This window comes from Cryptomeria japonica, chromosome 5 (genome assembly GCF_030272615.1).
Source record: "Cryptomeria japonica chromosome 5, Sugi_1.0, whole genome shotgun sequence".
NCBI lineage: Eukaryota > Viridiplantae > Streptophyta > Pinopsida > Cupressales > Cupressaceae > Cryptomeria > Cryptomeria japonica.
In genome coordinates this window covers 139,533,325-139,544,341 of record NC_081409.1, presented here as the reverse complement: position 1 = coordinate 139,544,341, position 11,017 = coordinate 139,533,325, and the positions used below count along the sequence as shown (strand labels likewise).

The 11,017-nt window shown below is 32.8% G+C and overlaps 1 protein-coding gene across 6 annotated transcripts; it reads left to right on the top strand.

The window, feature by feature from the left end:
- Nucleotides 1–950: 950 nt before the first annotated feature.
- LOC131042683 (uncharacterized) lies at nt 951–6,691 on the top strand. Of its 6 annotated transcripts, none has more exons than XR_009105289.2 (7): nt 951–1,142; nt 1,228–1,429; nt 1,553–1,574; nt 1,714–1,816; nt 2,847–3,337; nt 3,657–3,719; nt 6,378–6,691. XR_009105289.2 is itself a non-coding variant. In XM_057976008.2 (6 exons), exons 1-6 carry the CDS (start codon nt 1,136–1,138, stop codon nt 6,383–6,385), a joined length of 405 nt encoding a protein of 134 aa, XP_057831991.1. In that variant the 5' UTR covers nt 966–1,135; the 3' UTR covers nt 6,386–6,691. The 6 variants fall into 6 exon arrangements, 1 of the variants encoding a protein (XP_057831991.1); XR_009105288.2 differs by having other exon boundaries at nt 956–1,142; nt 3,159–3,337; XR_009105290.2 differs by having other exon boundaries at nt 968–1,142; nt 1,553–1,816; nt 2,847–2,943; nt 3,159–3,337.
- The last annotated feature ends 4,326 nt before the right edge of the window (nt 6,692–11,017 follow it).

The window sequence follows — 11,017 nt, the reverse complement described above, 5'->3', positions numbered from 1 at the left end:
CCAAGATTCTATACGTAACATGCTTAATTAATCTCCCCCTCCCTGTTCCCCATCCCCTTTTCTATAGTTTTATAATGATGTGTTAATTAATAAGCCTGCTATAATAAGGGCTAGAATAGAGGCAACGTTTAAATTGTATGAGCTTATTGTTATATAATTTTCATATTTTTAAGAAGAATAAGCCCATCTTTGGCAATATGTGGGAAGAAGATGTATTGTCAAGTCAAGCCGTTTAATTTTTGGAAATATTTTGAAACATATTTTCATAAATATTTGGTTGGGATTATAGGTCATCAATAGATTATGAATTCAATGTCATGTTAAATAAGAAATTATATAAAAAGAAAATATTCAAAATCATGAAGTTGACAAATATCTAGTGGGCACTTAATAATAATACTTATTGAGTAGGTAAAGTTCTAGAAAGAGTTGAAAGAGTTGGTATGTTGTGATAAATGTGTTGATTTTTATGTGGTGTATGGCTTCCATCTTAAAACATGTGTGATGTTATGTTAGGTGTAGCCTCAACCATAAATAATTATATATAAAATACAATGTACCCATTCTTTATGTTGAATATGATTTTTTATTAAAATATATATATTGAATATTAGTGAGCCTTACACCTTTAACTATGTTTTGATGGCTTCATTAGTGAGCCTTACACCTTTAGCTATGTTGATTGCATTTATTAAAGGAGAAAGTGATGAGTAGGTAGGTGATAAATGTGTTGGTTTTTATGTAGTGTATAGATTCCATCTTAAAACATGTTTGTTTTTATATGAGGTGTATCCTCCACAATAAATAATTACATATAAACTACAATGGACCTACTCTTTATGTTGAATAAGACTATTATTATTAAAATATATATTGAATATTAACTACAATATACCCTTTTTTAAATGTTATACAACCTTACATTTGTAAGTGTGTTCGTTATATGTATTAAAGAAGAAAGTGACGAGTAGATAGATGATAAATGTATTGGTTTTTATGTTGTGTATGACTTCCTCTTAAAACATAACATGTTTGTGAGGGACTATAGCCCAGGCCTCTTTCTTTAACTGGTGATTAATGCAATTGCAATGGGCGAATCACAAATCAATATTGGCAAATATTTTTGCCTTGGCTAATGTCAGGTGGGTCAACTTGCATATTATTTAAGCAAAATATTTTAAGCAAATTTTGTGGCACTTAACGATAGGCGTTATTCCCGGTCTGCAGAAGCTTGCGCGCTTCTCAACTGGAGAGAACGCACAGGTCCAGTGGAAGTTGCAGGGGTCGCCGAAATGAAATTTTGGGCAGTCGGTAGAAAAAAATGGCTGGGAAGAGACTTGCAGATTGAAAGCAACATTTGGCGAGATCGCATGCAGTATGGATTCAAACTATACAGCTGCCGATTAGGGTTTTCATTTGCAAATGACAGGTGTGGTATGACAGTTTCTGCCATGAATTGGTATTAACATTGCTCAAATCTTCTTCTCTCGTAAATTTATTTCAATATTGCATATAAAATGTGAATATATGATTGAACTTTGATTTTTTGTAGGCTAGCACCGGAGCATGGACAGGTGACGATTAGGGTTTCAATTTTGCCATGATTACATTCTAGAGGCTACGTTTTCTGAGTCATTTTTCACACTAGTACCATTTCGGGTCTGCTTTTGCGCTCCACCTTAACCTTGTTTCGAGACACATTGATAACCCCAGGCTTCGCTTTTGATCATGCGCTTTGGCCTTGGTGCATTCATCTCTCGCACAAGTCCCTTTGTTCGGCTCTTGTCCGGTAAATTTGTTGATCGACATCATTCAAGTAAGAGACTTTGTCCAAAATCTTGAGAAAGTCACTTGCCATGTTTCAGCATGTTTTGTTTTTTGTTTTGGAATCTAAACGCTGGTCCTATGTGTGTTATTGTTGTCAAAATATTACTGGCTGCAAGGCATGACATTGCCAATAATTTCGTTGGGAGTCATCTTAAATCTCAGATTAGGGATTCGTTCAGGGCAGAGGTTATTTGTTATGTTTAAAAATTGTGAAATCCTATTTCAAAGGAGGCTTGCCATTTAATTTCTTACTGTTATGGACATAGGCAGATTACTTTTAAAGCTTTCATTAGTTTTGTTTTCTTTGCGATCATGATTGCATGCAAATTATGATTATATTTTTTTTTTACAATATTTATATTAAGAAATAAAAATTTGTTCAATGTTTGAACTATGGTTTTTGTTGCCATCAAAGTCAGGCTTTCTAATCAGCAACGTTTACAGTTTAAGAGAAAGAGTGCATTACTGAGTAGGATACCTCCACAACCTTACTTGCCATAAATTATCCGTCTTTTCTCTTCTGCAGCACAATAAATTTCAGGACCCTGAAGCTTGACAAGGCTAAGATTTTTTTTTCATTTATTTTTCCTTTGTAAGCTCTTTTGGTGCTGTAGATTTCTATTTAGTTTTTCTTTTCCTATTTATCTTCCTCTTTCCATAGCTTAACTAAAGTCTTTGTTTTATGGAAGCACCTTGCAACGGTTTTGTTATAAGTATCACATTCTATTATATCCTATCGTGTTCAAAACGATACCTTGCACAGATTATTTTCCTCTAAAGGGCACCAAATATTTGAAGAAATTGCAACATATTTGGTTACCATGGTCCTTACATTGAGAGCCCCTAATATTTCTTTGCTAAAATATATCTGGGTTTCCAGCCAACCACAAGGTTTCATTTTCTTTTGGCATATTTTTTTAGATCTAAATATTTATTTATATAAAACGTATATCTGCTTGCTCTATTTTTTTGATGAGCTACTTATGTGCCAGTATAACATTATACTCTTACTGTTTCAGAATGGAGGCAAAGACTTGTGAACTTCAAAATTCACTCCTTTTACAAAGACCTGTAAACTGTACACTCCTATTCTTTAAATGTAAATTTTAATGTTAGGTACAATTCCACATTTATCTGTAGTTTTTGTAGCATGCCTCAATTAGTTGCCACTACATAAATTGAAATAGCAATCCTCAAGTGGGCTAAAGGGATTTATACTAGATAGAAAAATATATTGTATGCTTGATTGTGAGATTTGAAACTATCATTGATGACTTGAGATCTGATCTCATTACCATCAATAAACTACATATATCCCCTTGCTTGTGCAGAGAATATGCGCTTGTCTTGCTTGATGAACGGTGGTCAGTTTTTGTCAGAATTTAGAAGTTCCAAGAGCAGAAAAGAAGCCATTGGAAATCTCAGCCATCTGCAACTAAAAATGTTGAACAACATTAAAAGTGTTTATTGTCTACCTAATCTTACCAAACCAGAACAACTATGGCTGCCGGTAATTTGGAATGATAGCCAAATTTTCTTAAAAAAGCAAAAAATGCTGAAATTTGAAACACTATTCTTGGATTTAAGTTACTGTCGTTTGAAATTACAAAAAAGACATGTCAGAAATTGTTTTGCTTATGCACAAATTCTAAATGCATGCAAAATTCACAATTGCAATGAACAATTCTATTATTGACATTGCTAAGGAGGACAATGATGTAACACTCTCAAACCCACTTTTTCTAAATATCATTATTTGTAAAATAACATGACTTAATAAGTTAAGAATAATATTTTTCTCTAAATCAATTGTTGTGCAAAAACTGCAGAGTCTATGAGAGCAGATTGCCATATTGAAGAACGCTTTGCCCAGCCAAATACTATTTATCAAGGTACTCCCCAAAACTTTAAGATTTACTATCAAGTTTGCAGCATTACATTTGGATGATAGTTTGGTTAAATTATTGGGTATTGATGCGACCATTCAATTACTACTATTACTATTCCAAAGTTTCTGTACTAGCATCTAATATGCTTTTTGAATACTCTGTACAACATCGATGTCGATTCCATCATTTTTTGTGCTCTTATATGAGTGTGCTTACTGTGACTGTGTATACGATGCATTGTAGTTGTGACTCTAATCCATATTCAACACATTGTAGTTGTGACTCTAAGCAATATATATGATTATCTATATTACAAGACAGTCACGAACACTTTTTTCCCCTTTAGACAGTCATGAATTATTTGACAGTTATTATGATCCTTAAGTGCTTTTGACAAGGTCTTCAAAATCTCACTGTCTCTGTCTTGGGACATTCAATACATTATCATTTCACAGCCACTTACCTCCCAAGTTAACCAATTTATAGACAAGGCACAGTTCCTTTGATGTGTACTTTCATATCACTGTGTTTTTATCTTTCATTGTTAGACAGTGTATTAATGCTTTGATGACTACTATAACAGTGTCAATGGCTTGATGTCTATTGTATCGTCCTAGTTATGAAAATACGACTTGTATGGTAGCTCCAATCTCTTGTAGGTTGTGTTTAGAGTCCTCCTTTTGATGCCTATGTCTCTTCATCTCCTCAAAAATCATGACTGCCCTTAATGGTTGTGTTCTTTTAATACCATGTGTTATCCATCTGCACCTTGATAGTGATATTCATGTATACCTCTACCTGGGATTGTTAAAACTCTTATTTTCTATTTAAACATTGCCTTCCTAATTTGCATGGACGGTTTTCTATACGAATGTTGTTATGACTGTGTTTACTATCTCTACATTACTGGACTATGTCTGTCTTCCTTCAAACACCATCCCCTTTCTTTTATCTCAGATTTGTCATTGACTATGCCTTCTCTGATATTTATGCATGAGACTGCTCTGGATTATTATGACAAGCTTTTCTCACTGTGTTACTACTCTGCTCTTTGCATGCATGACTCTCCTTGCACTATTGTTCTTGTGCATTGACTACATTTACACTATACATTGCTATTGATGTAAGCTATGTTCCTCCAATTCCTGAGGTCTTTGTTTTGTCTTTTGTTAGGTTTTTGGTAGCTCTATCTCAGAGCCAAAATCTTCTCTAAGTCTTTGACATTTTATGACTGTGATCATTCAATCACAGTCTTTGATAATTGAGGCTCCATTGAGACTGCTTTAAGGTTGCTTCTTCTTGAATGCTCTTATTATGAGTACTTAACTATCATGACTCTTCCATGACTATTTTAACTTGAAGAACAAATAATACTACATGGACTGTCATGATTAATGTCTTGTTCCTGATCATTTCACTGGAACAAAGATTACCATTGCCTTAGCACTGAGATTAATACTCTCAACTTGTTTAAGATTGCATTTTCTTCTTTGCATATCTAGGTCTCTCAACTGTATTGACTTTCTTTTTATCCTCTGCTCTCAGCTTTTCATGTTGCTCTACTTTGAAAGCAAAGGCTTTCTTGATTTGATTTTTTTATTTAACTCCTTTGACAATCATTTAACCACTTCTAAAAAGAACATTTATAATTTCATGACCATTGGGGCATATTTTAGCCTAGAAGTAGATTAAACACAATAACTTTGACTTGGAAAAACCTGGGTGACAGTTAGGTTCACAGTTCATGCAAACCATTGAAAATGAATCCTTTTAGATCTTTATTTGGTTACTTTTTTTCAGAGATGTGCTCTGAAATTTACTTTTCTGCTAAGTAATTCTACATCATCAACATATAACATAGCATCATGATCCAGTAAATTATCTCGCAACTGTAAAATGCTTCACCTCTTTTGATTCTTCTAACGTAGCATTTGTACCGGGCAAGAATATAACCATGGCGATTTCTACAATGCACAACATAATCAGTCTAATCATTGACACCAACACAACCAACACTTTTGTATTGAAAATCTTATCAAATAAGTCACATAGTTCAGGTACATGTCTTTGATGCATACTGTCAAATAGTTCAGCTACCCATTTTGCATAGATGTCTAGCTCATTTCCAATAATAATGTCTGATAAAAATATCCCCACCATTATGCTTTGATAGATGTATATGCACTGTTCCAAAGCTACCATTTTGGCATAGGCAGGGAGGAGGCTGGCAAAAAAATCAGCTTCACACCTGCCAATTCGATTTTCATGAAAGCTTCTAAAGCCTCCTCAACAAATTCATTGTTTACATATCAATGCTCTCCCAGTTTGCAATTATCACAATATTGTTTTGTTTTTTCTTTGACATTACACTTTAGACCATTATAGTCCTTGTTAGAAAAGAATGTTCGGTTATCATTTTTCTTTCTTTAAATTCTTTACAGAAATGATCACTACATCTATAGTTTCATATATCCCTTGAATTCTGACTCTATTACATATATCATTTATACATTTTACTATTTTGTTATAGAAACCTATAATGGCCTCATGCTCCTTTGGCATATAATGTTTGTATTACTTTGTGGTTATTGTTTGTACTCCCACATTTTGCATAAATGGTTTTGTACATAATAATGATGCATGTTAGGTTGCATTTTGCAGGTCTTTGAATGCAGAAGCTCAAAACAATCACAAAAACACAATCAGAAAGCCCAGAAAGCCTACAAAGAAGTTCAGACCAGCCAGAAAAGTCTACAAAGAAATTGAATGAGAAAAGGGGAATAAAATTAAACAGTTCATTACCACTACTAGTTTTGTACACAATTAATTGACAAACAATGTTCAGGACAAGTTATTTCAATTTCAATTCCACGTAAATATGCTCAAGGAATATATATACATATTTCCTCTTTTTTCTTTGTAATGCAGTGTTCTGTCTAAGCACCCAATCAATCATTTCTTGCTCGGTTTTGTTCTTTGATTTTGTCAGTTTATTTGGTTGTGAGATTGAAGCTACCAAAAGTTGTTTTATGCTGTGTTCTTTTGACATATACAACCCACCATGATTTATGTCTTCGAAGCATTTGTTAAACCTCATTCTTTTAATATTTCTGGACATCTTTTAGAAAGCCCAAAACACATAAATAGCATTTGTTTTAGCTCAACAGGGTTTTAGATGTGGTTTACATGTGACACAGTAAATTAATATTATTTTTGGTGTGACTTTCTGTTTAGATGACGGAATTGAAGTTATTTAAGGTTGTCTACCTAGCTCTTGCACTCGTCTTGATTGTCAAGGTTCTCAAAATCAATTCCCTTAAAAGATTTGCTTTAAAAGGTTATTTTGAATCATGGCTCTAACACTGCTGAGTTTGAACTGACAAGATTCTGCATGAAAGTATGCGTGTTGCAAGCAACAACACAAGACTAAATGCCCAAACCCAACCAAAGACTCCGGCAGAAACTTCGCTGCTTGCAGCTCTTGTTATATTAGATGTAGGGTGTTTTGAGTTTCATCAATGTGGCACATGGTAACCTATTCAATTACCGAGACTTATCGTCCAAAAGCAATTCAATTTACTGGCCATTTTGTCCTACACTCTGCTCAATCTATCCAGGGATCAAACTTAGTCAAACAAACGAGGAAAACGCGTAAGAGAAAATTACGCCAAGGCAGTCAGGTGACAACTCACAAGCCATTAGCTACTGTTCACCATTCTGTGGCATCACATGCTTAAACGTAACGTCACGTCACGTAATATCCTGACCCAATTTGTAAATGACTTTGACTGACTCTGGTGATCAACTGACCTGGTTTCGACTAACACGTAACTTTGAGTCAGAATTCGTCTGCGTTTCTGAGACTTATCGTCTACTACGTACCTAGTGAATTAAAGGCAATTCAATTTGCTGCCATTTTGTCCTACAATGTGCTCAGGCTACAATAATGCGGCACTGGGGCGAATAATGCGGCACTGTCTATGGGGGCGAAAATTGGCACCGCCGCTGCAGTCGGATTAAAATCATGTTTATTATACCATACTTGCATGGAACAAAGTTAAACTTAAAATATATTATTAAGTTAATTTAGCTATATATGATGTATTGAAGGTATGGAAGATTAAGTTAATTTTTTAAATAAATAGTTATTATAAGTAAATAATAGTTTATTTTTATAAATATCTTTATATTTTAAATTATATATTTAATTTTTAAATAATAAATTATGGGTTTATTTTTTTCTAAATTGTTCTTATTTATTTTAATTGTTAACATACATAATACATAATATATAACTATAATTATATTTGATATATATAATATGTTTACTTTTTAAACTAGTCTAGATATCTTCATACATCTATCTAAAAAATGTTGAGAAATATCAGTCTGAGGCACCTATTTTAGATTGTTGTTGAGAATAGATAGGCACCTCAAGACTGATATCTCTCAGCATATTTTAGATAGATGTATGAAGATATCTAGGCTAGTAGCATCCACATCGCATCATGTAAAGTATTAATTTATCACCTTTCTTTATTTAAATAAACATTATTATCCTTTGTAAATCATAACGCCTATTATATTCAATGGAGTGTACAATAGGAATTCATAATGAATGCAACATTATATCTTTAAAAACAAAAATTTAATCTCAATTTTAATAGAATAGTTCACTTCAACAATGTATACATTACATAAAAATATTATGTTTCCAAATATTTGAGTATTTCTTCCTTTGCTTTCCTTTTCTCGAGTTGCTTCCCTGTCTTCATTTTTTCATAACGATCATATGAAAATGGTGGTGAGATTCTAATTGCATCCAAGGCCTTGACATGTGATATAGCAACAAATGTTAAACCTGCCCTTTCTCTTGCTCCTATGTCAATTGTTGCCTTGGAAAGTATTAATCCTTGTGATTTGTGGATTGTTAGTGCCTAAGCCAGTCATAGGGGCAATTAACGTGTGTGGCCCCTTTGTATTGGTGAAATAGGAATAAAATTTAGAGATGCATCTTCGAAAGGAAGTCCAAAGTAATTGTCAAATTCAACCATAACATATGCTGGTGGATTTGGTGGGGCACATCCAGGTTTGTATATGATATTTCAGATGTATCCTAAAGCTCAATTCACAAGACTTGCTTTTATCCATAAGTTAGATGTTAACATGACTCTTGCATCCATAGAAATTAATAATTCAACATCCAGTTCATCATTTTGAACTCCTGCTGGATTCATACTACCTTCTTTTCTTGCTATGTTATGGGATACTAGCCTTCTTAATGAATATCTTTTCTTTGTTATGGTTATGTACATTATCATTTGTTGCAAATAGATAAATATTATTACCAAATTCCACCTTAACTACTGGATGTAATGAAACATTTGTTCTTGTCATAAATAATTTCCAATCATCTATAGTTGGATTTGTATCTCTAATATTTGTGAGTAGTTGGTGAAATCTTTGTTGGTCTTCAATTTCACCTCATATTATCAGGTATTAATAAGCCATTCTCTTTCATAGTATTGATAAAATTTATTGCTTTATTTGTGTAAACATCTCCTTGATATTCTGCAATCCATGGGGTTTGTTTATCAATATCTCTTCTTCCCAACATATCTATTTCAGTTACATCCATAATCTGTCCACGATGTAGTCTTGATATGATCTCCCACTCATGTTCTATTGTATTTTGATTAGTTGGTAAATCATCCTCATCTTCATAATCATTATGATTTTCAGCTTTATTTGAAATAATCCTTTGTTCCAAATGCCATATATTATAATTGATAGATTGATGACATCACATTCTTAGCGATCGATTTTGGCCTACAAGGCTATACGATATCATATTTTGTACAACCCTTTTTATGTATTGTTTTGATGGAATATTCAAGTCATTTCATTTTAAATTTTTTAAATTATGTTACACATTTTTAGTTGTAGAATTGTTTGAAAATGTTGAAATCAAGTATAAGTTGGGGTTTGTATAGTGATTAGTGTTTTTTGTCTATTTTACATGTACAACGGCCATTGAGCTTTGTGGATTTGTTGAATGCACCTGATTCGCCCGTGGATCAAGAGAGGGCAGAGCTATGTATCTCTACTTTATTTTCTTGATTTCATGATTATATGCATGCGTACATGTGAATTTGTGATATATTATAATCTTATAATTTTTTCATACAAGAAATATCCATACCTATTTCATCAATGGTGAACCCTCCTCCTTGCACTGGAGAAGCATCTCAGGATTCGGTACACTTTTGTTTGATATGTAAAATTAATTGTTTTTAACCTTCAATACTTATCATTATATTAATTGTATTTAATCTTTGAACATTTTTTGTATAGGTAATAGTGACAGTTTCTACATCAATGGTGAGCCATCCTCAGTCCATTGGAGAAGCATCTCAGGCACAGGTACATCATTGTTCTCTATACTATAGCTTTTAAGTGTTTTTGATATATTTATGTTACTACATTGTATTAATTGCACATTTAATCTACAATAGACCCCTTCACGGTACGACTATAACGTGGATCCATTTAAGTATGTTTTCAAGAAAACTCCTAAGAGTGACAAGGAGAGGAGAGTGAATACATTAGCTCCTAGATCAGCCGATGAGGTAATCTACATTTCAATATCAAAGGAATTAAAGTTAAATGCATAGTTATGTTGTTAATTGTGAACTATTTTCTACAAAAGAATTCTAACTTGGCTTTTGAATTGTGGATTTGCAGCCATCTACAGAGCTGCATACTACATCGAAGAGGCTTGATTTTGATGATCCACCACAAGTTTAGGATCATATAGTGTTATTTTTGGTCATAGAATGATCAATACATGTAGATATATTCTACATTTTTATTGTATATCGATTTGAACATGGCATATGCCAAATTTTTGTAATACTTGTATTGACTTGGGAGACATGCCTTTTTTAATATTTATAAATTTCAATATTCGATCCAATAAATGTGTACTGAGTTCATTATTTTGAATTCGTTTTATTTTGTGGCTGTCCTCCTTTAAATTTAAATGACTATTTGCATATGTAATCAACAATATGAATATAAACAACAAAAATATATGACATAAAACATTGCAATCGTGGAATATGATTTGATAAAATTTCTAAAATGTTGAATTAACCCTACAAAACTCTTTGTATTCACTGTATTTGGTGGCTGCCCTTTTATAAATTTAAATGAATATTTACATATGTAATAAAAAATATGAATATAAACAACAATACGTGTTTGGTGCGAGAGCACCCTCACGCTTGCAATATTCAAAT

Coding starts and splice junctions, on each gene's coding strand:
- LOC131042683 (XM_057976008.2), top strand. Junction 1,575..1,713: donor TAGCACCGGAGCATGGACAG/GTGACGATTAGG, acceptor TGATAACCCCAG/GCTTCGCTTTTGATCATGCG. Junction 1,817..3,656: donor TGTTGATCGACATCATTCAA/GTAAGAGACTTT, acceptor CAAAAACTGCAG/AGTCTATGAGAGCAGATTGC.